The sequence below is a fragment of the Notechis scutatus genome, chromosome 9, assembly GCF_049901735.1.
Source record: "Notechis scutatus isolate UNSWTSFEM ecotype Mainland chromosome 9, rNotScu1.2, whole genome shotgun sequence".
Classification (NCBI taxonomy): Eukaryota; Metazoa; Chordata; class Lepidosauria; order Squamata; family Elapidae; genus Notechis; species Notechis scutatus.
In genome coordinates, this window is record NC_142017.1 from 6,027,168 (window position 1) to 6,054,081 (window position 26,914).

The 26,914-nt window shown below is 43.3% G+C and overlaps 1 protein-coding gene across 1 annotated transcript in view; it reads right to left on the reverse strand.

Annotated features, from left to right (window-relative positions):
* Positions 1-26,541, reverse strand: part of ADCY7 (adenylate cyclase 7) — a 70,484-nt gene extending 43,943 nt beyond the window's left edge. The window contains exons 1-4 of the mRNA XM_087971482.1: positions 26,075-26,541; positions 3,681-4,295; positions 2,216-2,416; positions 222-383 (exon numbers count right to left, since the gene is read on the reverse strand). Of these exons, the coding sequence (XP_087827608.1) occupies positions 222-383; positions 2,216-2,416; positions 3,681-3,851 (534 nt within the window). The 5' untranslated portion in view covers positions 3,852-4,295; positions 26,075-26,541. The remainder of the gene's footprint in view (positions 1-221; positions 384-2,215; positions 2,417-3,680; positions 4,296-26,074) is intronic.
* Between the last annotated feature and the right edge of the window lie 373 nt (positions 26,542-26,914).

Sequence of the window (26,914 nt, forward strand, 5' to 3'; positions counted from 1 at the left end):
GAAATGATGGGGGGGGGGGAGGGAAACCAACTTTTTCTTAATTTGCTTCTTAATCCTTTCTGAAACCTCTTCAAGGATTTACACTTCTGCTTTCTTCGTGGCCACCAGCAGGCAGGAAATCATGCTGGGGTTTCGGTAATTGTCATCAGACGATCCTCCCACAAATGTCCCAGGAGACACTTGGGGTGGTCCAGAGCTTCGGTTTCCCCAAGGTGCCTTACCTGAAAGAGCAAGGTGGGTTGATGCTGCTGGTCTCCGGCTGCTGTAACGCTGAGAACGATAATATGAGAAAGGGCAGAAAGGGAGCTGACTATGACAGCGTCTCTCATAGCCAAGGGCAACATGGTGTATGTCGTGAAGATGATGAAGAGAAAAAATGGCACCTGGAAGAAAAACAAGGTTGTCCTCGTTCCGATTAATGAAACTCAGGAAAGTCAGGACTCTGATGCTTTGTTCAGGTTCAAAAGATCCTGTGATGACCCAAAGGGGCGTGGCACAAAAGCAACAAAGTCACAAAAGTAGGTAAAGTCCCTTTAATTCCTCCAACTTGGCCCCCAAGGTCCAGTTATTATCGGCTGGAGAAAAAAAACTCTCCCAAGAACAGTTTTTAAAGAGAAGAAATTCAGTCCGAACCCAAAGTACATCTAAATTATAAATAAAAACCAACACAAACCACGCTGCAGCAATTAACGAGACAGGGCAGGATAAGGAATTGCAGACTTCAAAAGATAACAAAACACACACAGTTGGGAGGATGTCAGAACCCAGTTAAGACGTGACAAACAAAGATAATGCACGCTTTGCTTCCAGCAAGGTTCTGTGCGCAAACACCCTCTTTATCCTGTTTTCCCAGCTGCAGCTAATGAAGGGATTCAGGGCCTTTTTCTCCCCCATAACCCATGTTGTTCCCTTATCCATTCCTCCCTGAGTGCCCTAGGATGAAGAGGGGGTGGGCCTGGGTCTTCCTCTGAATGCCCAGCCAGACTGTGCCCTTCCCTAGTTTCCTCCACAGCCACCAGAGCCAGACTCCCACTCCCTGTCAACTGTTTGAACTCCCCCTCAGAATCAGATTCCAACCGGGGCATGACAGATCCTTTATTGCAAGGGTCTTCAAACTTGGCAAGTTTGAAACTCTGATGAAGAATATGACAATTATCAGCTGCTGTTATCAGTTATTAGCTATTACCATTTCTAATATTTAAAATCCAAAGAACTGTGCATTTTTCTTATCATGCCGATTTTAAAAACTTTATATACTATAAAGGAACAAAATGGCACATATAGGTTTTTAATGTGTGTTTTAATGCCTTTTTTTTTCCTCCAGAAGAGAAAAAAAACTACTGAAAGAAAAAAATTAAGAACAGTAATTTAGAAAAGGAACAAGAACTGATTGAATGTATAATTAAAGATGCAAGAGGAAAGTTGACCAAACGTTCTGCAAACACTCAGGTAAGCAGACAAAAAATACCAACATTTAGAAAAATTAATTTTTAAGTTTCCGGTATAAGTCTCTTGAGACTCAACATAATGCTTTAAATGTTAGCACCCTCAAAAATCTCCATTAATTGAAACAGTTAGCACAAGGCTCTTCAAACTCAGCAAGTTTAAGTCTTGTCAACTTCAACTCCCAAAACTCCTGAGCTTACATGACCGGAGGAGGAATTCTGGGAGTTGAAGTCCACAAATCTTAACGCTGTCAAGTTTGAAGGCCCCTGCTTCATTAAGTACATCATATCGGCACTTAGAAAGGTGAAACTGGCTCCAAATTATTCCCGTGCTTAGGGATGGTTAAAAGAACAAGATCTCCCCACCCCATTTTGTCCCTCAGTTCACATGGGCTAATCAGTCCAGGTGTATATTCCCACTCAACTTCAACAGGTGTCCGTTGAGATGACCTTGGTTCTCACGCCACCTGGTAGATGTTATGGTTAGCCAGCTGAGACACCACATTAAAATGAAATTTCATTGCATAAACTCTCAAAGGGTCACCACCTGCAATATACATTACGTAACAATGACAGAATAAATAAATAAATAAATATTTGTGCCTATACCCACATATATTATATGACACAGGGAAACAACACAGTCTAGTTCAGTTGTATCTGTACAGTGCTATCTGGATGTAGTGAACGAGGGTCATGAAAGGGGTGTTCGGGAGTGCACAGGCACTCTCGGGGGTGAGGATGACATCATAATCAGGGGACAGAAATACCTGTTCCCATCCATCGGGTGTAGGATTGTCGAAAATGGACACGTATCCGATGGCCAGCAGGCTCATCCAGATCACGACTGCAAAGAGCTTCAGCTGGCACCAAAAGTAATATTCGACGTAAACTAAAACATACATGATGATGAAGATGATGAGAGCAATGCTTACAGTGACAACGAAGGCCAGGCGCTGGCCGGTGTTTTTCTGTAAGTAAAACAAAAGTTAGTTTTGAGTTAGAGTTTGTGTTGAGTTAGCATGTATTCCATTAATCGTTCCTTTTGTAATTCCATGATGAGATTTTGCTGCAGTCTGTGCATTTTAATCATTTTAAAGTACTAATTTAGTTTAATTCACTAATTCACCAACTCGGAAGCTGGTTCCTAATGGCAGAGAAGAAACTTAAGCTTAGTCCATCAGATCTATGGGACCATTCAGCAATTGCTCTCTAAATCCTTTAGGGAGGTCTTTCCCATCATTTGGTATTAGATCCTGCCAATTGAGGATACAGAAAACATCAGAGCATTCTGCTTTTCGGAATTCTGGGAATAGCAATATTCTCAGGGGGTCTGGTGAATATCTAGAAAAATATTCTGGAAAAAGAAATAGTTTGTAGTCTCTCATCTCCAGAATTGTAAATCTGGCACATCCCTTATCCTCAACTTTTAGAGACAGAGTAGAGAAACATACAAGTAACTAGAATAACAGAGTTGGAAGGAACCTTGGAGGTCTTCAATCTCTTACTCAAGCAGGAAAGCCTACTCCATTTCAAACAAATGGTTGTTATCACAGAAAACGTTAATCAGAAAGTCTCATCACATTTAGTTCTTTCTTTTGATATCTGGCTTAGCTAGAAACTTTTAATAGTTTGTTCTTATAAGTCTAGATCTTTATGCATTAAAAACAACTGCATTCAACCTCAACAACAATGTCAACATGACAGTAGAATTTCAGAAATGATCACGTTAGAGCTACATGCTTGCTAGAAGCAATCATAATCTGACATTCCTATTCCTATTACATTTAAGATTAAAGTTCTAGGATTCCTTTAAGTTACTGAGCATCTGGAGAAACATTTAACAGATTTAACAGATTCTAGATTCATTTTGATTTCTGCTGTGAAGATGTACAGGTAGGAGAAAGCTTCCAAAACATTCTTTGAACTTGAGAGGGGGTTCTTTAAAGCTTAGGTTAAAATGTGCTTGCATTTCTCTAAAAGCAATATCTTTATTTGCAGTTTTTCCCATCATGTTACGCATTTCTTCAAATTCTCTCCATCAGCTTTCGTATCTTTAGAAATCAACTTTTCCCTAACTGTGCTAGGGAGGACCTGCTTGGAAAAATGCAAAGCCCTGTGCATTTAAACATGATGGGTGAATTCGCCTTCCTATCCTGGTTCGTCCATCTGAAATTAAGAGCCTCCCGTCTTATTCAGAGTAGAAAAACTACGAACAGCAGCACACATACTCACATCGTAAGAGATGAGCACTATGATGAGCGTTGAGCAATAGGCAACCACAATGAAGAGCAGGAAGAAGAGGAGTGGGTGTTGTTGACTTGCATAAAGATACTTCTCGTATAAAGGATCTGTCACCTTGCAACCTTCACTTTCGTTAAGAAAGTATTTGCCTTTGGCTGGCATTTTAATTCCAGGCAGTCTCTACGTCTCTCTTTGCACTGCAGAGCAAGAGAGTGGAACGGTGTTTTGTGTCGTTTTTTTTTTCCTTCCAAAGGAGCAAGGATGGGACTCCTCACATTCAAGTCGCTATCAGATCACTCTCCGTTCGCCACGTTGTCAGGGGTGAGTGGGGTGGGGGGAATGTGGAGTTCTGAATTAGCATCTCTTCTTATAAGGATGAAGCCCTTCGGACCCAAAGCATCAGATGGCCCCACCTCCTCCTTCACCTCCTTGGCTCGCTCCAAAGCCATGGGCTACCCACCGAGAGGTCTCCGCATCGTTTTTTTTCTTTTAGACAGCTCTCATTTGGGCGACTGAAAAGCAGGCTGCTGCGGTTTTGCCATCTTCCACTTTAAGCCTCTTTCACAAGCGGCCGGCAATTCGACCGGGATGAGCCTGGGATGCAAGCTGCAAAGGGGGAAAAAGAGGCAGAGAGAGAGAGAGAGAGAGAGAGAGCTTATGAATGAATGAATGAATGAATGAATGAATGAATGAATGAATGAATAAGCCAGTCCAGCTTTGCTTCGAAAGAAGCACGTGTTCTTTGGCAGAACGGTAATTGTTCAATACTACCGAGAAAAAACAACAACAATCCAGCTTTTTCCAAGATGTTACTTGTTGGATTGATTTCTATCTCAACTTTATTTATAAATAAACTTAAGGCAGGAAACATACCTAAGACTTCTTCCTCTTCCTTCCTCATAACAACAACCTGGGAGATGGGATGGGCTGAACTGATTGGCCCAAAGTCACCCAGCCGGTTTTCATGGCTAAGGCAGAACTAGAACTCCCAGTCTCCCGCTGATTGGCCCGAAGTCACCCAGCCGGTTTTCATGGCTAAGGCAGAGCTAGAACTCCCAGTCTCCCGGTGATTGGCCCAAAGTCACCCAGCCGGTTTTCATGGCTAAGGCAGAACTAGAACTCCCAGTCTCCTGCTGATTGGCCCAAAGTCACCCAGCCAGCTAAGGCAGAACTAGAACTCCCAGTCTCCCGGTGATTGGCCCAAAGTCACCCAGCCATTTTTCATGCCTAAGGCAGAACTAGAACTCCCAGTCTCCTGCTGATTGGCCCAAAGTCACCCAGCGGCTTTTCATGGCTAAGGCAGAACTAGAACTCCCAGCCTCCCGCTGATTGGCCCAAAGTCACCCAGCCATTTTTCATGCCTAAGGTGGGATAGAACTCACCATCTCCTAGTTTCCAGATGAGCATTTATGATTTAAATTTATAAACCTCCCAAAACTCAAAACTGACAATAAATCATAAGAATGTATAGAAACAGTTTTACATTTATTTGATACTTAAACGTTTTTTAAAAATATCCCAGTTCTTCATAATACAACATCCCATACAGGGAGTAACCTAAGTTAGTGAAAAACCTCTGACATTTGATTAAAAGCAAAACCTCTTCAAACTTCAGCATGAAAAGTCTTGATCGTCACACAATATCTCATTGTAGTTATGAACAGCTCACCGTCAGCAACAAATTGAAGAGATGAAAGGCAAAAGCCTTCTTGAATTTCTCCTTGGGGGCTCCAGCATATTAGGATAGGGATAAAGAATCCACGGATCATATAAACCAGGGGTCACCAACCTTTTGGACCTCAGGGACCACCAAACTCATAATTTTAAATCCCGTGGACCAGAGATCCTGGGAAAATCCCAGAGAGAGAGGGAGAGAGAGGGAGGGAGGGAGAGAGAGACTTTTGGCTTCATGCAAGGAAAGCAGCAGAAGCAGCAGAAGTATTTCTTTCTCTCCCCCAAACTCCACCAGAAATGAGTCTTGGTGAGACTTGTCATGCCGGTGCAGCCTCTTGGAGCAGGAAGCCTTGCAGGGTCCCAAAGACTCATTTCTGGTGGAGTTTGAGGGAGAGAAAGAAAGACTTTTGCTGCTTTCCTTGCATGCAGCAAAAGCAGAAGAAGAAAGAAGCGGAAAGAAGCAGCCCGGTGGCCAGGCCAGGCGCATGGGGTGTGTGGGGCAACTTCCCCCCTCTGCCCTTTTCCCCCCTTCCCCTCACTACATCGTGTTGCTCGCAATGCAAGCCTTGTATTCCTGCGGGCCATGTGGGCAGTGCAGCCTTGTGTTCCCGCGCAGCCTGGATTAATTGCTTTGGAGGGAGTGCTTTGGGGGTGACATTTCTCTGTGGATTACCAAAATTTTCTCGCGGCACCACCTGACACCACCAGTGGTCCCTGGCCCATTGGTTGTTGACCACTGATATAAACTGTATTAAATCATAGGATTGGATGAACCTTGGATATTTTTTTTAATCCAATCCCCTGCCCAAGGCAGGAGAATTTATATCATCCCAGACAAAAGGTTGTCCAATCATTTCTTGAAAACCTCCATCGAAGGGGGCGCCCACAACTCTGGGACCTAAGCTGTCTCATTGATTAATCCTCGTCACTGTCAGGAAATTTCTCCCTTGTTCCAGGTTGGATGTCTCCTTAAAAAGCTCCCACCCATTGCTTTTTGTCCTACCCTCAGGTGCTTTGGAGAATGTGACAGCCCTCAAGTACTGAAGATGTAGGAGATGACCAGGCTGAGACTGAGGGAGGGGTCAAATGCATCATCAGTTACGAGTCCTTTCACACACCCTTAAGAGAGCTCAGTCCAGCCCACCTTGAATTCTTTCTACTCTTATCTCCTGCTAATTTCCCTTGTCTGCTAGTAGTTCAGATTCTTGTAGAGAGCTTAAGCCAGTGGCGGATTAAAGCACTGGTTTAAGCTTATTTTACAATTTATTTTACAATAAATATTTATTTATTTGAACTGTCTGGATCTCCTGATTTTCCTGGCACTGGACAGGGAAACTGCTATCATATCACCCCTACGCCTACTCTTCATTAGGCTAGACATATCTAGTTTCCTTAACCATTCATCATTCATTGCACTGTCTGGAAGGGAACTGAAGGTCACATATGGTTTCTGAAAGAGGCACAGGACAGGTGAGGCAAGGAAAAAAGGTAAATGTTGCATTGTCTTTAGTTAGATTAAGGTGGAAATATCTACCTCTTCTTGATTGATCTTCAAAGTTAAACTAAGTCAGAACTGGTTATTAGCTGGATAAGAGACTATTAAAAAAATGCTCATGCTATAGAACAATCTGGGAAGTCAAACTAACATCCTGGAAGAAGATAATGGCAAGTTATTTTTGTACTGCTGTCAAAAGAACACCGCAACATATCAATCTAGTCATCAGAAGTTGAGTTTAATTGAAGAGAAATTTTACCTTATCTTCAAAATATTATCTCCCTACATTTTCAGGAACATTATTTGGTGTTGGAGCCTCTGATTAACCATCTCTGTACTAGTCTATGCTCAGTGTTTAGTTTTTAACCATTATCGGTGGAACAACTAGACATAAGGGCAGGTTTTTCCCAAAGGCCATCACTCTGCTAAACAAATAATTCCCTCAACACTGTCCAACTATTTACAAAGTCTGCTTTGTACTATTACTATTAACCTTCTCGTCACTCCTTATCACCCATCCCCTCCCACTTGTGACTGTATGAATGTAACTATGTCGCTTGTATCCTTATGATCTATATTGACTGTTTCCTAGTATGATTTGATTGCTTATTATACCCTATGACTATCATTAAGTGTTGTACCTGATGATTCTTGACTCTTGACGAATGTATCTTTTCTTTTATGTACACTGAGAGCATTTGCACCAAGACAAATTCCTTGTGTGTCCAATCACACTTGGCCAATAAAAAGTATTCTATTCTATTCTATTGGTGGAACAATCCATAATAGGTGGGTTCGCATGTTGCACCAAACCAACTATGGCTTCCCAACCAACCTGGCTGGGTTACTACATACTAAGCCAAAAATCAAACAAACCACAGTGAGCAAATTCTGCCTTCCTATCCAATCCAGTATCTATGCAGACAGATTTTTCAACCCTCTTTTATAAATGTACTTCTCACTTTCATAATGTATGTGGAAGTGTTTTCAAAAGTATTTTTAACCAAGGCATGCTCTGTTGTATTTTAAATGCAAAAAAAAAAAAAAAAAGAAGTGCCTGTTTTTCACCTCCAGACAGTGGAGAAATATGTAGAAAGCTTGTTTGCGATTATTTTTAACTATTCTAAATCAGAAAGCAAATGCAGTTTGTGATACTGTTCTAGCCTCAATAACCGAGTTATGTCTGTACGAGGTCTTAACACAGAGACAAAAATATATTTTCCTTTCCTTGCAACACTCAATGTGAGTTCACACAATGCAGTAGCCTCAATCTTGGCTTAACAGGAGGTGATTATAACGTTCACATAACACGGTATGTTATAACAAGTACATAATATGGAGGCTTCAAACTGTGCCTTAGCATATTTGGGCAATGACCGAACACACTGAATCACCAACTACCGAACTCCAATTTATCATGTGGTGTGAACCAGTCAATAACTGTGATCTATAATTTTCTTGGAATTAATTGTTCAAAAATCATGAAGTCATAGGAAATAATCACCTTTCTTGCCTCTTCTGCTGAGAGCAGCGATGTAAACACAGCATTTGCTTGCCTCGCCACATATATCCAAGCTTTGTAGATATCGAATAGAACAAAGTTCTCGACAGGCGTTGAGTTTCATCTCCACACATCGCTCTGTTTTTCACACCAAATATTTCCTTTCTCCCAGCATAAGTGGAGAACTTTGTCGTGACTAATGCTAACTTTGACCCACGGTGATCTCTTTACATAAGGTTGCCAATCTGGCCTCTGCATCAATCCCTATCATCAATCAGTTCAGATCAGGTTGAAGCTAAAATATATGAAGAATGGTTGCAGGAATTGGGTATGTCTAGTCTAGTGAGAAGAAGGACTAGGGGAGACATGATAGCATTGTTCCAATATCTCAGGGGCTGCCCCAAAGAAGAGGGAGTCAAGCTATGCTCCAAAGCACCTGAAGGCAGGACAAGAAGCAATGAATGGAAACTAATGAAGGAGAGAACCAACCTAGAACTAAGAAGAAATTTCCTAACAATGAGAACAATTAGCCAGTGGATCAACTAACCTTCAGAAGTTGTGGCTGCTCCAACACTGGAGGCTTTTTAAGAAGGAGCTGGACAAGAATTTGTCTAAAATGGTATAGAGTCTCCTGCTTGAGCAGGGGGTTAGACTAGAAGACCTCAAAGTTCCCTTCCAACTTATTTACACTCAAAGAATCAACATTTTGAAGAGCAGGAGTGGATTTTGACAAGGGGTCAAATGCAGAAACATCTGGCAGAAATTTGGACAGAGGTATTGGGTCCCTGGAAATGCCAAATGTTTGCTTTAGCCCCTCTCTACATACCCCACAAGGAAGGAAAAATAAATTCAAATGACCTCAAGAAAGCTCTACGTGCAACATCAAGTTTTCATAGTTGGAACTTTTGAAACAGGGAAGTGTGCACAAATGATGATGGGACATCCTAAAGAAGAAAATGAAATTGCTAAAACGTAAACGTTGAATAAACACAATACGAAACTAAAGTGAATAAAAACAGGCAAGCTTTGCAGAGGAGACTAGAGCCAAATACCAACCATTCATCTTATGGCTTTATTTGAAGAGCAACGCTTGAGGACAATTGATATCTTAGGAATTTTTTGCCCCTGAACTTTTGGACTGGCAAAAGCTAAGGTTCATCAAGCAACAAGACTGAAGATGCAGAAATTCAAAATAACTCCAGGCAAACTATACAGTTTGATTGAGCCTTAAGCTTGTCCAAGGGACACTTTCTGCAAATTATGTAAGTCACTTCTTAACTCTAAATATTTGGGGGCAGAGCCCCTTCCAATCCTTTCCCCTCAGGAAATTTTAGAAGGTAAATTAAATTTAAACCTGGCCATGTTTAAACACATTCAACCAGATCAGAGGAAAATACCAGCAGTTACTGTCCTTAGTGAGTTTTAGTATTGTGTGTGTGTTTTTAAATATGCTGGTGTGTTGTGCCAAGCAAACCAGTTTGATTAGTGTATGATTTGTTGGTGTTGTGGATACACCAAAAATGGCTTCATTTAATAACCATAGTGTTATGTGAAACACGGCCCTATTTTCCAGTCACCACTCAGGATGAGAGAGAGAAATGGACATTGAAGAATCTAATTTCCGTGTAGGGAAGTAAAAGGCAAAAGATGAGTAGGAGAAATCAAACAGAATGAAGAAGGAGCCATCTCAAGCTCATCTAGAATGCTCAGGAACCATCTGGAATGACCTGGAAAGTTCTCCCTCAAAGCCCAGCCCTTAAGATGGTAACCTTCACTGAGGTCTTTTTACACTTCAAAGGCCAAGGTGTTCGGCCTGTTAACTTCACAATTTGTTCCAGACAAGAACAAATTTCATAAGACTGATTTTCATAGAAAGGTAGCTCCAGGGTGCAGCGGAGATTCTCACCACCGCGTGGCTGGGATTGTGCTCAAATGGTATGATTAGTTCACAATAACCAGGTTCCTCATTATGGCTCATGGATAGATTTTTTTTTTCCCCTGTCCAAGTCACAGCTACCTTGCAATTGATGGCAACCACAGTACAAATCAATATCCCAATTATTCTTTTTAAAGTTCCCCCTGACCTTTTTAAAATGGTCCCTCCTTCCAGTGTCCTTGAGGCTAAGGTAGCTTTTCATTACATCCAACCTCATTATGGTCCCCTTCAGAAATATGGGACTACATTTCCCATCTTCACCAGGTAGACAGTCATGCTGGCTGGGAATAATAGAAGCTAGAAGACTATAAATTAAGAAGAGTTTGTCCATACTATCAGATCTTCCCAATCTGGATGCCTTAGATGAATAATGACTAAGCAGCTCATCTTACTACATATTGAATAAATGAGATTAGTCTGGTGTCCTTGATTTGTGCTGGCTGGGAGTTGTAGTCTATCCACTAAAGCTGGATGACTCTAGGATAAGAAAATTACAGAAATTGCAGTTCCTGATTCCCCAGAGGCCTCCTGAAAATAGTTGTGTGACTGAGAAATTTCAGATATTCTCCTATTGCTACTCTACATTCAGGTCAGCAACCAGAGGTGGTATTCAACAGGTTCTGACCAGTTCTGGAGAACTGGTAGCAGAAATTTTGAATGGTTTGGAGAACCGGCCAATCCCACCTCTGACTGGCCCTGCCCCCATCTATTCTCTGCCTCCCATTGAGTCCCAGCTGATGGGCTGTGTCTTCTTTGGTTGCCCTGCACAGGAGAACGGAGCTGGAAAGCAGGTTAGTGGGATGGGGAGGGAATGGGGGTTTTGCAATATCCTTCCCCTGCCACGCCCACCAAGCCACGGCACGCCCACCAAGCCATGCCCACAGAACTGGTAGTAAAAAAATTTGAATCCCACCACTGTCAGCAACGGACAGCCTGCACATACACACACACACACACACACAGAGAGAGAGAGAGAGAGAGAGCACCCCAAGATCAGGCTAAAAATTACTTTTTTAGTAGCACAATGTTTGTTCGTTTTTGAGATAAGGTTGGGAATGGAAACTGCCTCTTCCCCCAAAATTCATTACCCAATTTTGGCAGTTGGGTGAAACTCAAAGAGACTTGGGAAAGGCTAAACATGGGAGAAGTTCTCCTGCTTGCAATTTTCTCCTTGCTGCATCACAAAACACTAAAAAGCAGAACTAACACTCGGCTCCATCCTTGATATGACAGCAGGTACAGTCTTCCCCCAGGCCAAATCCATGGGAAAATGGCCATCCTTGTTCTACGTTGGAACTTCTTAACCTCAGCATGTGTGGACTTCAACTCCCAGAATTCCCCAGGCTCCTGTACAGGTAATCCTTGGCTTGCAAACTTTTCACTGCTGGAACTCACATTCCTAGGATCCTGTCCACTTCCTCGGGAGCTACAGGGTCAAGGCGCATGCAGTTCTACCCATCACTCCATTTCTAATACTGATCTAAGGGAGGCTTCCCATTCGTTCATCATTTTATTTCTCTCTTTTTAAAAGGAGGAAAGCAATGATCTACTTCACCAAAACGTCCAACACGTGGCACGCAGCAAAATGGAATTTGCAATATAAAAATGGCCCGAATTTTTGTTTCTACTTGGAAATGGCTTCTGGAGTTTATGCTTGAGGTGGGAATTTGACTTTTTTTTTTTTTTACCGATTAGATTAGATTGGTTGTTATATAGAAATGGCTAGCTTATACTATTAGGGAAAACTAAAAAGTTGAACTTTTTTTTTCAACAAGGGACTGGAGGCTAAAACATATGAAGAACGGTTACAGGACCTGGGCCTGGCTAGTCTAGTGAAGAGAAGGACCAGGGGAGACAGGATAGCAGTCTTCCAATATTTGAAGGGCTGCCACAGAGAGGAGGAGGGGGTCAAGCTATTTTCTAAAGCACCCAAAGGCCAGACAAGGAATAATGGATGGAAACTGAACAAGGAGAGATTTAACCTGGAAATAAGGAGAAACTTTCTGACAGTGAGAACAATCAACCCATGGAACAGAAGTTGCCCTCGGAAGTTGTGGGAGCTTCATCACTTGAGACTTTCAAGAAGAGATTGGACTGCCATTTGTCAGAAATGGTGTAGGGTCTCCCACTTGGGTGGGGGGTTGGACTAGATGACCTACGAGGTCCCTTCCAACTCTGATGATCTGTGATCAGTTATCACTTCATCCATCTGAATTTCACTAGACCTTTTCCTTTGTGGAAAAGGGAAATCGGGCTTTTCAAACAGGATGAATGTCTGACAAACGCAGAGGAAATATTCAGCACAAAAAATATTCAGCGCTTGGATTCTATTATCTTATTCTACTGAACCAAAGGGAATTGGGAGTCAATACCTTTCCTTTCTTTCCCCCCTTTTTCCGACACTTTTCCCTTCCCTTTTCCCTCCCTTATCTTTCCTATTATTTTCTTTGGCATATTTGTATCTTATATTGTTAATTTAAAAAAGAAAACGGAAAAGGGCCCAAGCAAAGAAGCTGCTACTTAAACAATGGCAGAACACCTACGAAAGTAGGAATCTACACACCAAGACAATCTTTTCTTTTCTTTCTTCTTTTGCAAATAACTAATTTGTCGCTGCTCTTTTGCGGAAGAGTCTGAAGGGGAAAAATAATAATAATAAGGCTCGCAACGGCCCCGCTATTTAAGCAGCTTTCCAGCTCGCAAAGCACACAAACTCTTCCCTCGCACGGCGATAACCGCAGGCACCAGTTCCGTAGCAACAGTGCAAGAACCAATTTCATTCTGCCTCAAGTACATTTAATGGTTACCTAACAAAGACTGCACTGTAACTGGAGAGGCTTTTTATGTGCACCACAATCGTTTAGCCAGAGCTGGCAAGGGAGGGAGGAGGGGGGAACATGCTTCTCAGCTCAATAAGTGCAACAACAGGATGTATATGTAAGTATATATGTACGTGTGTGTGTGTGTGTGTGTGTGTGTATACATACACACACATACATACATATACATATACACATATACACATACACACACACACACACACACATATATATATATATACACACACACACACACATATATATATATATATTTTTCAACGAACACAATACAGAAGCCTGATGATGGCAGATGAGATTCTGCCGAAACGTTGCTACAACTTTAAAAGCACCACTATAACGACGTGGGAAAATACCTGAACAAAGCTGAATACCATACATGTAAGTACCCGCGAAAACTTAAGAAAAAATATCTATATATGTGTGTGTGTGTGTGTATAGATAAATAGATAGATAGATAGATAGATAGATAGATAGATAGATAGATAGATAGATAGATAGATACACATACATACATGTACATATATCCAGCTCCAGTGCACCCTGTACCTTCTGGATTGTCAATGCAGATATCTGGCACAGGTGTGCTTGAGAAGAAATGATGCTCAACCTAAAAGACCTAAAAGAAAAGGCTAAGCCTAATAAGAGTGCAGAGAAGAGCAACAAAGAGGACTAGGGGACTGGAAGCTAAAACATAGGAAGAATAGTGACAGGAACTAGGTGTGTCTAGTTTGATGAAAAGAAGGACTAAGGGAGACATGAGAGCAATCTTCCCATATTTCAGGGGTAGTCATGAAGAAGAGGGAGGCAAGCTATTCTCCAAAGCACCTGAAGCAGAGGTGGGTATTCAGCAGGTTCTGACCGGTTCTGGAGAACTGGTAGCGGAAATTTTGAGTAGTTGGAGAACCGGCCAATCCCACCTCTGACTGACCCTGCCAACCCCATTTCTTCTCTGCCTCCCATTGAGTCCCAGCTGATCGGCTGGGTCTTCTTTGGTTGCCCTGCACAGGAGAATGGAGCTGGAAAGCAGGTTAGGGTTAGGGTTAGGGTTAGGGGTGGGGAGGGAATGGGGATTTTGCAGTATCCTTCCCCTGCTATGCCCACCAAGCCATGCCCACCAAGCTACACCTTCAGAACCGGGAGTAAAAAAAATAATGAATCCCACCACTGACATGAAGGCAGGACAAGAAGAAACAATGGATGGAAACTAATCAAGGGGAGCAGCAACCTGGAACTAAGGAGAAATTTCCTGAATCAGTGGAAAAACTTGCCTCCAGAAGTTGTGGGTGCTCCATCACTAGAAGTCCCAAAAGTCCTTTTTTTCAGGAGGCAACTGGACTTTCTTGGTTTTTTTTTCTTTTGAAGATGTTTCGCTTCTCATCTGATCCAGTTTTGAGCTGTGAAGCCACACACCCCACAGGATCTCGCGATTGTCTTGTGTGTGCTTGACAGCCAGTCAACATTTACGATTGTTTGCAGTGTCATTTTCAACGTTTGTTGGTTTTGGTGTCTCTGACCAATGACCTGTGCTCAGACTTAAGACCATCGCACTGTTGGAAGAAATAATCCATCTGGTTCGGTTCCAAGTGGGGAGAAAGATACTGGAAACATGGAGGCTGATTGGAAAGATGGTTTATTGACAGAGCAGAACCACCAAGCATGTGTGATTCTGGGCAGCTGACCTCATGGAGTGGAGAGGGAGGGGTATTTATACCTTGTCTTGGGCTTTGAACTTGAGCTTCCTGTTCCTGAGCAAGAGCATGTATTCTATTGGTTGTTTTAGGGGTTATAGTTGGCTCTGTAAGTTGTCTGGGCTCTCGGGTTTGATTGAAGCTTGGACTCTGATGTAAAGTCCATAGGAGATTGTGCAATGTAGTGAGCTCTGCTGCCAGCAGCTTAATCCTATTATGTCCTGAAGGGTCATGTCTTAATCCAGGGGTCCCCAAACTTGGCAACTTGAAGACTTGTAGACTTCAACTCCCAGAATTCCAGCATAGCTGGCTGAGGAACTCTGGGAGTTGAAGTCCACAAGTCTTCAAGTTGCCAAGTTTGGAGACCTCTCTCTTAATCCCTTCACGGTGGGGCTGAAGATCTTTTGTTTTGCAGATAGGACGGCCCAGTCTTTCACAATCGGCCCACAAATCTGCTGGGGGGGGGGGGGGAGACTGAGTCTGCTTTCTGCCTTTTAAGAAAAACACGTTTCTCCACTTCTCATCAAGGGAAATATAATATTCTTCCTTTTTAATATTTCTCGAAATATTTCATTCTTCTAGGAGAGGCAGTCTTCCCTCACCACCATCTCCACAGTCACGTGATGACAGTTGGGTTGCTGGTCAACTGGCTTGCATTTATGACTGGTTGCAGCGTTCTCATGTAGTCATGTGATTGTAATGCGCAACCTTTTTCTTTCTTTCTTTTTCTTTTCTTTTTTTTTTTGATGATGATGATGATTTCTAGCAAAAATCACCCATCCAGAATCTGAATTCAGTCAAAAACCAGGCAAGTAATTGAAGCTGTAAAAATTGTGATAAATCAGATCCCACTTGACTTACCACCGTTAAGTCAAGGATTATTACCTGTAGTGAAACAGAATGGATTGCAGAACAGCCTGGAGACAAGATTAAATGGTGCCAGTGTGGCCTTGAACAGATGCCAACAGCTCATATGTACAGTTTTGCTGTTGAAAAGCAACACGTTGAACAATAATTTGAACACACGCTGTAGCTCATGAGAAAGATCAAACCTTGGCAAATGCAGCCTCATTATTTGAACATCATCTCTACCTGCCTAGTAACTTATTTTCTTCGGCTTTCCTTTGGCAGATTATGCTAATTAATCCACAGACAATATATACATATATGTCCTAAAGAGGACTTAAATGGGAAGAAAAGAAAAAGAAAATTCTGAACAGAAATGATTTTAGATTAGAGGAAGGATTGGGTGGAATGGTGTTTTAAATCGTCTATTTTCAAATGGCACAAATTTAAAATCCTATTCTATTGTATTCTTCATTCCAATATTCTATTCTATTCTATTCTATTCTATTCTATTCTATTCTATTCTATTCTATTCTATTCTATTCTATTCTACTCTACTCTACTCTACTCTACTCTACTCTACCCCACCCTACCCTAGCCTATCTTACCCCATTCTGTCATGGTTCCATGCCATTCCATTCTATTCCTAGTAAACCTCCATAGCTGAGTGTGGACTTGAACTTGTCCAGCAGCCTAACCATTATATTGCTCTGGCTTGGGATCCAAATTTACCTAAGCTCATATTCTCCAGGTATGTTGGACCACTAAGCCCCAAAACTCTTAATCAGCATACCTGTTGCCCGTCAACTAGGATTCTTGAAACAGTAGTCCAAATACATCAAGAGTGTCAACTAAAAAGATACTCCTTTGGTCTTTTTAGCTGCCAGAAAAAGGGAGTGGGGGGGAAACAGTGCATTCCTTAAGTGCCTAGATAATCCCCCTGGCAGCCCAAAGTTGTTGGAGTGTAAGAATATTACTGGAGAGCATGATTGATGATTCTTGGCTATAGATGTGTCCCATTGGAGAATATACATCCAGGGGATGGGGGGCAAGACCAGGGTCAAGGGGGAAATGAATGATGTATTTTAGTATCGGCTGCATCCAGCTAATGCCAACATGGCCATTTTTAATAAATCAATTTTATTTTCTCTGAGAGATGTGGCTAGAGACTTATGAGTTGAATGGGGGTGGATTTGTTGGAGTCCTGGCAAAGAAGGCATCAGAATGGTTTTAGTATACATCCAGCTCATGTCACTCCATCTCCTTTGAACTGAACTCTATTCTTGGTGATTTGGCCCTAACGTTTTGTTAGCAACATTTAAAGATCTGGTTTCCCACTTCCTTCTTTGAGGTTCTCTTTGCGATTGTTCAGTCTAAACAAGTTTGGGGATTTGTTTTTTAGCCCTGCCTAGCTTCCTAGGCTGGTTAAGGCGAGTTAGGCGCCACCATTAAAACTGGCCATCCTGCTGAAATGTTTTTAAAAGGTGAAAGAACTCACATTTTGTACTTTCTCTATATTTCTCAAAGATCTTTTGCAAAATAAGCTGGACCAGTAAGATTATAAAGTGACAAGTTATGAAGGAACAGGTGGAGGAGGAAGAAGAAGAAAAAAACCATCAAGCATAGTTTAGCCTCTGCTAATCAAACAAAGCATTAAATAAACAATTAGAAGACACCTGTATTTTCTCGAGCTTTTTGGGGGATAGTAGAAAAACATGTTTTTCAACAGAAAGTTTCGGTTCTGCTATTTTGGCCTCCACCCAAGGATCTGCTACTCTTAAAGAACAATTCTGTCCCAGAATTAGCTGCTCCCTTGCTCTGTTAATAATGCCCGTGTCCACAATAGCAATGAAAAATGGATGTTGATTCTGTGATAAGGTAGGAAATGAAGAATCGACTCTCCACTGAAAAGCCACACCAAGCAAGGAAACTCCCAGGCCTGATATAACACCCAAGGCACGATTTCCTCTGATTTAAGAGACCTTTGCAATAAATACATCAAATCAAACCGGTACAGAAGCTTCCTAGAATGCCTTCCTGCCTTGCTAAAAATTACTTTTGCAGAAAAACCAGAACTGTTTGCATTGTAAAGAACCGCTTGTCCAAAGGGTGCACTCAAGGGAACGTATGACACCAAAACTGCCACGCAGGAAACCCAACACCAACAACAAGAGCTGTGAGCAGAGGTGGGATTCAGCAGGTTCTGACCAGTTCTGGAGAACTGGTAGCGGAAGTTTTGAGTAGTGTGGAAAACTGGCAAATCCCACCTCTGACTGGCCCCACCCCCATCTGTTCTCTGCCTCCCATTGAGTCCCAGCTGATCGTCTGTGTCTTTTTTGGTTGCCCTGCACAGGAGAATGGATCTGGAAAGCAGGTTAGTGGGGTGGGGAGGGAATGGAGATTTTACAGTAACCTTCCCCTGCCACGCCCACCAAGCCACGCCCACTGAACCAGTAGTAAAAAAAAAATTGAATCCCACCACTGGCTGTGAGGTCCTTGGTAATCTCTGAGCTTGGTGGTTTTCTTGCAGACGTTTTATGACCCAACTAGGTGACATTGTCAGTGCAAGAAGGGAGTGGAGTTCTAGCACTAATGATGTCACCAATTTGGGTGATGAAACATCTGCAAGAAAACACCCAGCTCAAAGATTACCAAGGACCCCACAGTTCAACCCTGAACTGCAAACATTCTCCTCTATCGCAGTAGCTAGAGCTGCGCAGATCATCAAATGTACACTTTGCTTTGATGAGAGCTTGGGGGAAGGATGCAAGTGTACCTTTGAAGATCTGAGCAGCTCTAACTAAACAGTTACTAAACAGATTGTTGTAAGTCAGGGACATTCTGTACATATATAAAGGGTTTTTCCCCCCATTTATCACACGTAACATCAGCAAGTCTAAACTTGGAGTATAGATTCAGAGTACAGAAACGTATCCAAATGATTTACATATTTTTTTTTTCAGAATCCTTGGTTACCAACCGCATCCAAGGCCTTTCAAGGACCTGGGAAAAACAGGTACTACCCATCATCCACTGCCTGAACCGTGATGCTTTCCTGCAGGAAAACATGGCTTGAAAATATTTGTGCTTTATTATTATTTTCTTCTTCTCCCAAATACTGTTTCTACTCATGAAAACTGGGTCTTTAATCCCCGTGAATATACTTCTGAGTAAGTCCCATTGAATTTCAAAGGAATTGCTAGTATTTCAGTGCCAGCCCGAAAGGAAAGATAAAAACAGAAGCAGCTGGAATCGTTTATTCCGTCTTTCAATGGGCTTTTGAGAAATTCTGCATAATTAGTTGCTAAAGAAAGCCAGGAATTAGCGAATGAGGTAAAAGCATTATAGAAAAGCTACAGAAGAAGAGAATTAAGCTGGGAACTCGGAAACAACAGGATAACATCACTGGTCTAACGTTTCAACTGTCAGAACCAAAGCCAATTAAAATATCTTGCCAGAGAAAGAAAAATAAAATTCGCAAGAGTGGCAAATATCTGAATATTTCTACAATAAAATCTCAGATTGTGATCCTGGATGGAAGAACAAACACAGGTTTCTTATCATAGATTATTGCAGACTGGAGAAGGGAGTGCATCATATACCTGCCCTTGGTTCAAATAACCATGATTTAGTTAGTAATCCCAGTTTGTTTGGTCCAACTAATTTGGTTCAACTAATTTTCCACAGGAATAGAGATGAAGTGAGGAAACTAGGAAATGACAGCAAAATTCTAATTCAGGGGAGAGAATTTATCCCAGATTAAGGACTTCATACATTCTCTGGTTGTTGTATCCTGGCTTTCTTTCTTGACCTGGTTCACTGTAGCGTGTTTGATTTGGAAACAATGCAGATGTATCCTTCATCGCGGTGTTTAATCCAGAGCTTAATCACCGTCAAACGTCATCTATGAATTCATCAGAACATCTGGAGATGTTTCACAAATGAGGTGACACCATCAAAAAGTTCCCCCTGCCCCCCCCCCCTTATTGGAGGGACCATGGAAAATGGAAAAGACGATTGACTGAAAAATTCATTGGGGTTGAATCAGGGTTACAGTCACACCGTATGCAACACCAGAATGGGTTTGTAGTTTATTAAAAAAAAAAAAAACCCTGATGGGTTTGTTGCTTATGCAATGAATCAGCACTGTGGTTTCTGAATCACAATTTAGGATCTACAGTGATGGGAAACAGTGCATTGAATATGTCCACCCACCATACCATGCCATGGTTCATCTGACCACAATAGTTGTAGAAACACCGTTAGCTGAATTTGTATAACATGGTAAGCTGTAAACCATGATTTAAAAGCAACAATGGCTGTAACAAAACCTAAGGCAAACTCAAGCCAAGCAGGTTCTGGTTTAATATCCTATACACACACATCAGGCCTCAATAGCCGATTTAATGCTATATTTAGTTGCTCGTTTGACTCAGACTAAAAGCCATCTTCTAATAGCTGTAAAGTGGAGGAAAATAAATTTCATCTTTTCAGAGCTGATTGATATCCTACTGGTTGTTATTTGTTTTAAAGCAATTCTTGAATTTATCCCACAAATACATAGCCCACCATTTAAACATAAGATCTCTTTATTTTCCATCCCACACTGATTACACTCCTGTCTTCACAAGTCCAACCCCTTAGACATCAAAACCTTTTCAGAATTGGTGTCTTCATGTCAAACCTTGCTGTGGCTGTCATAGAAAATGTTCTGTTCTTTTCAAGGACACTGGCACAGTTCTGAAGCGCGGGGAAACTTATAAATTAAACACGTTGCTTTCGTGGTGTGGAGACAATAACTTGGTCCTCAACACCAATAAGATCAAGGAGCTTATAGTGGACTATAGAAGGAACAGATCAGATATCCAGCCCTTGCTTCTCAAGGGAGACCGAGTGGAGCAAGTGGCCGGTTTTAAGTTTCTGGGTGTTACCATAAAAGAGGACCTGACCTGGGGTGCCCACATTGCAGCACCTATCAAAAAGGCCCTATCACAAATGGGCTTTTTAAAGAGGCAACTGGACTTCCTTATTTTTCTTTGAAGATGTTTCCCTTCTCATCCAAGAAGCTTCTTCAGCTTCTTCAGAGCTGAAGAAGCTTCTTGGATGAGAAGCGAAACGTCTTCAAAGAAAAAACAGAAAGTCCAGTTGCTTCTTGAAAAAAAAGCACCTCTGGGACAATTATGACCTGGATGAACTGAGAATCTCCATAGACATGTCCCATAACTAGCTTGCCATTTAACTCAGATATACAGAGACGGCATGGCAAGAGAGTAGCAGGAGAAATGTGGAGGGGTGTTTTTATTTTTATCCAGATTACAGGACAAGAGAAAACATTTTGGATTCGGATCCATCCAGGCTCCCCAACCAATTTCTAAATTAGTTCATGAAAGTACCTCTTGTCATTTCTACATAATGGTACATGCTACTCAGAGCTCTACCACCCCTGTAAACTCACATTGTTTGCGCCACATTTCATGTTTTCGTCAGAGAGAAGATTTGCTCAGCTGAGGTCAAGTCTTGCATTTGGAAACAGGTCCTGGCAAGTAGGATGTTCCCTCCACATAGTTTGTGTGCTCTGTTGTTTGTCATTCCTCATACCAAGTGGGGACGATTGCACCATTTTTACACACTCCTCACATCCTGGACATAAACTGTTCCAACTCCTATCCTCAAAATGACATTATAGAGCACTGCATGCCAGAACAACTAGACACAAGGACATGTTTTTTCCCGAAAGCCATCACTCTGCTAAACAAATATATAGTCCTCAACACTGTCCAACTATTTACAAAGTACCTTATGATTCTTGACTCTTGACAAGTGTATCTTTTCTTTTATTTATACTGAGAGCATTTGCACCAAGAAAAATTCCTTGTGTGTCCAATCACACTTGGCCAATAAAGAATTCTATTCTATTCTATTTGTCCGGCATGAAACGTCAGCACTGCACACCCTAAGGATTCTTACAGAACGAGAGCAGGTCTGGTAAGGAAATCCTTTGTTTTCTTACAAGCCACAATCCTGCAGAGTAGAAGGGACCCAAAACCCACGTGAAAACATACACAGGCAGGAAGCTGAGCCTGTCATGTCCAAGAGAGGCCATATCCCATTATGGACCTACGGACAGAGATCTGGGATTGCAACCTTTCTTGTGTGGTTTGATTGACACTCGGCATTTAGATGGTCAATTTAGATGGGGAAGCAGCTACGCAAAAAGACCTGTCGTGACATGACAACAAGGAAGAGCAAGATGTTTTAGTTCAAAATTGCACTCAAAAGCATATAGTAGAAGTCCTCCATTTACAACCATAATGTAGTCCCTCCTTTAAGGTTGTAAAGCAGATCATCTGTGTGACAAGACTCAATTTTACAACCTTTTTTTTTGTGTGGCAGTTGTTAAATGAATGCCACGGTCACTAAACAATACACAGCAGTTAGTAAGTGACCCAGTTATTCACCATGGACCCATTTCCTTCAAACTGAAGGTAAATGGCAGTTTGGAGCCAAAAACATTGTAAAATGTGGTCATGTGAGCACAGAAGATGCTGAAAATGGGCCAGCTGACGCCCAGTGGAAATGGGGTCATGTGATTAGGGGGGAAACAGCCATCGGAACTTCTGAACCAGGTGCTAAGTACCCTTGGAGAAGTCCATCATACTTCAGCAACCAGTCCAGGACTCTCTGTACAGATTCACGTCGCCCAAAATGAAGCACGTGTTTTTCTTTAGATGCACTTTTTCAAATTACAAACCTATTCAAACCTGCTAACGGGGTCATTGACTCAAAGTTATGTTAGGTAAAAGTAAAGGTTCCCCTCACACATACGTGCTAGTCGTTTCCGGCTCTAGGGGGCAGTGCTCATCTCCGTTACAAAGCCGAAGAGCCAGCGCTGTCCGAAGACGTCCCCGTGGTCATGTGGCCGGCATGACTAAACACTGAAGGCGCATGGAACGCTGTTCCCTTCCCACCAAAGTGAGCCCTATTTTTCTACTTGCATTTTTACGTGCTTTCGAACTGCTAGGTTGGCAGAAGCTGGGACAAGGAGCGGGAGCTCACGCCATGACACTGAGCTAGGGATTCGAACCGTCGAACTGCCAACTTTTCTGATCGACAAGCTCAGCGTCTTAGCCCCTGAGCCACCACGTCCCATTCAAACTTAGGTTGCTGGGAAGCAATTTTGATGAGACAGTTCTCCTTCTGGCAAACCGAATCAGGTTTCCAACAATAAATGCTCCCTCCAAAACGAAATGCTGGAAATTTATGTCCCCCTCGGCAGCGGTTCCACGAAATGCGATGCTTGCCCAGAACAAAAATTTGCAATGTTTCCCCTGGCCAACTCCCCCCTCCCCCCTCGGCTTCTTCAGCTACAAAAACATTTCAGAGAAGTACGATTTCCCTTCTGTTTGTTTTGCGACGTTGTTACATCGATGTAGAGAGGCTTACAAAAAGGCAGAAGCGGCTCCACCAAACGGAAATGGTCTTTAAAAAGGGAAACAAACCAGGGTGATTTGACTAGCAGATTACACTACAGACTGGTTAACAGATGTCACTTGGTAAAATATTGGCTCCCTCACACTCCGAGAGAGAGCCGTGTCAACAGCGGGCCGGAAGATGCCTGGATTCTGCCCACTGTAAGATGGTTTTCAATTGCTAATTGATTGCCCCCTTTTTGCAAAACGCACAACGTCCCTGTAGTGCAGAGGGCTAGAAATAGTAAGGTTGGGCTGCTTTCCCATTTAACACTTGTCACGTTTTCGAAGCCCTGATGCACAATACTGGCAAGAACTTGGGGAATCAGAAACAGGAGGAAGAGGCTGTGTCCATGCAACAACCCATTCAGGGTAAACTCAGCCATGGGTGTCTAAATTAACCCAACATGTCAGGTTTATACTGTACAATGAATCATAAATGAACCACAGTCTAGAGGAACATGAGATGCCAAGCCACCAGTGTGCCAATCGCGTTTTAGTTTGTATACAGCGAAGTCAAACTGAACCCTCTTTGCCCTCGTAGCATTTTATGAGACAGATTTAAGCCGGAACTTGGTTTAATGCTGTGTGAAAAACCAACCAGGAAGGTTTGTAAGACTTCCTATCAAGGCAGCTCCCTCATCGAATACAACAAATATTCTACATGAAGGTTGTGAAACATACGCTAACACAAACGAACTGCTACTGATCAAATTGCTAAAATTTGGGTCTTTTGCAAGGCTGATGTCCTGCCCTGGAAGCTGTCCCCAGACAAATATACCACACACACACACACACACACACACACACACACACACACACACACACGATGACAGTTCCTCTTGGAGTGAAGATAAGTATCTGTGCATGCATATGTGGCAGAGAAATGCAGGAAGAACTTTTGAATCAGATGCAAGACTTGCAAAAGCCACGTCTGCCTTAACCCCCCCTCCCCCCAAAAAATATTGTTGTGTTCACGCCAACTTGTTTTACCAAGGACCTCGCCTGGAAATTTTGCACAACCTGACCCTATATTAATCTGGGGAAGCTTCAGTTGGCTGGTTTGTATTTTGCAGCTGGCACTGGCCTATTGCTGCACACCTGAAAGCTTATTTGATTTAGGGTGGTACGTGACCTTAGTCAACTACAATGAATTCATCAAATCCTGGTTAAACAAATGATGGTTTAACACAATGTGCGTTTCCCACCCAGGCAGTCTAGTTCCAGGATTCACACAGGTATGGTACGCAGGCTTCCTTATTTTGGAGCAAGGTTTTCACCTGCTCAAGCCAAGATTACCTATGATCATTTTTCCAAGGTGACTTTGGGGCACCATCGCTCCACCAGCCTTCGGCCCTGTTGCTCTTCAACCTCCATAAACCCTCAAAAGATCTGAAATTCGCTCATTTCTAAAAAGCACCAATTTGGGAATGTTCCTTCTTAAACTATGATTTCTGGCTTATTCGACAAAAAGAATGGAAGACAGTTATCCGTTCTTTTACCTGCCAGCCCATCCTAACACCATCGGCTGCTCCAGGATGCAAGACCCTTCTCCTAGATTCAGCACCCTCTGTGTCGAGATAATACACTTTTTGTCTGCTTTAAATCATCAAGAACTGCTGTTGTTTGGGCAGGTACCCAAGTTGTGTACGCATACACAACATCTCCAGGAAGATGGAAGTGTTCCAAGAAGCCACAACGTACCCTAACCCTTCCCAAATCCTTCTGTCACCTGTTAACCTTCTTAACAGCAGTAACTGTGAAAGGGATCTTGGAGTCTTAGTGGACAACCAGCTAAATATGAGCAGCAGCCAAAAAAGCCAATGCAATCTTAAATTGCATTAACAGAGGGATACAATCAAGATCAAGTGATGTACTAATACCACTCTATAAAGCCTTAGTAAGACCACACCTACAGCACTGCATCCAGTTGTGGTCACCACACTATAAAAAAAGAGGTTGAGACTCTAGAAAGAGTGCAGAGAAGAGCAACCAGGTTGATGAGGGGACTAAAACATATGAAGAACAGTTGCAGGAACTGGGCTTGGCTAGTCTAGTGAAGAGAAGGACCAGGGGAGACAGGACAGCAGTCTTCCAATATTTGAGGGGCTGCCCCAGAGAGGAGGAAGGGATAGGGCAATTTTCCAAAGCACCTGAAGGCCAGATAAGGAATAATGGATGGAAACCAATCAAGAAATAAGGAGAAATTTTCTGACAGGGAGAACAATCAACCCATGGAACAGAAGTTGCCTTTGGATGTTGTGGGAGCTTCATCACGGTTTGAGAAGAGACTGGACTGCCATCTGTCAGAAATGGGGTAGGGTCTCCTGCTCGGGCAAGGGGTTTGGACTAGATGACCTACAAGGTCCCTTCCAACTCTGTGATGTTACCTTCAGGAAGGGCATCTCTGTAGGTCAATGCCCCCCTCCTTGACTCTTCAGCATCCCCCTCCAACTCAGCCCCTCCCCCCACCTTCCCCAGCCAGGCAAGGACCAGGGCAGAGGCAGGTCTCCAGATAGGCAGGGCCACCTCTCTCTTTCTCCAGGACCCCCTTCCCCACCCTAAGGGACCCTCAAGGCAAACCAGACGGGCCACGTCCGGAAAGCCTCAAGATGGGGAAGGGAGGTGGGCGACCTTGGGGTCCTGCTCTTTTTCCCTTGTTTCCCCGCCCAGGTAGCGAAACACCCCCTCCTCCTCCTCCCAAAAGCGCCCCCACCCACCACCACAATAGCCACCGCCGCTCCGCGAGCGCCAAGACCATTCCCCGCCCGCGGAGGGGACGCCAAAGCGGGCGGGGGTCGGCGACGACGAGGCAGGCGGGAGAGGCCAGGACGCCCACGCCCCTCCCTTGCTGGGCCCGGCAGCGGAGGAGGGTTTGCCGGGCTGCCCAGCAGCCCCGCGCCTGCGATGCCCGGCCAGCCGGTCCGGAGCCTCACCTTGGCCGCCTCCGGTCCGGGCAAGAGCCGCTGCTGAAGCTGCTGCTTCTCCTTCTCTTTCTTTCCTCTTTTTTTCTCTTTCTCCTTCTCCTTCTTTTCTTCTCCTCCTTTTTTCCCTTTCTTCTGTTCTTTCTCTTTCTTCTCCTTTCCCCCTTCCTCTCTCTTTTCCTTCTAGTCTGTCTTCTTTTTCTTCTCCTCCTTCCTCCTCCTCTTCCCCTTTCTGTCTTTTCTCTTCTCCTTCTAGTCTTTCTCCTCCTCCTCCTCCTCCTTCTTTACCACTCCTTCTCTTTCTCCTCCTTCTCCTTCTAGCTCTCCTCTTTCTTTTCCTCTTTCTCCTTCTAGTCCTCCTCCTTCTTCTCCTCTTCCTCCTCCTTTATCACTCCTTCTCTTCTTTCTCCTTCTCTCCGCTCGGAAGAAAGCAGAAGCCCCGCCGAAGAGTGACTCAAAAGCGGAAAGGCGCTGCCACCAGCCTCCCCCCGCCCCAACCCCGGCCCCGGCTCGCCGGCCCTGCCCTCTAGCGGCGCTGCCTCCGCCAGGGGAGCGCTCCCCTTTGCGCCAATCCTAAACGGGCGCAGCCGCCGGCCGGGAGAGCGCGCGCTGCGCCGGCCAAGAACAGGTGCGCCCGGGAGGCGGGGCTTCGGGGAAGCCCCGCCCCTAGCCGCCCCTCTCTATCTTCCTCCCTTGCCCCCCTCCATTCCGCCAAAAGGTAGTTTCGATGCCCCTGGCCCGGAGTTGTGTTTTTTTTTTTTTTTTTAGTATTGTTATTGTTGTTATGAAAGTTGTATAAACCAGATAAAAACTAATATCAACTAATGGAAAGAAGGGAGGGAGGGAAGAAAG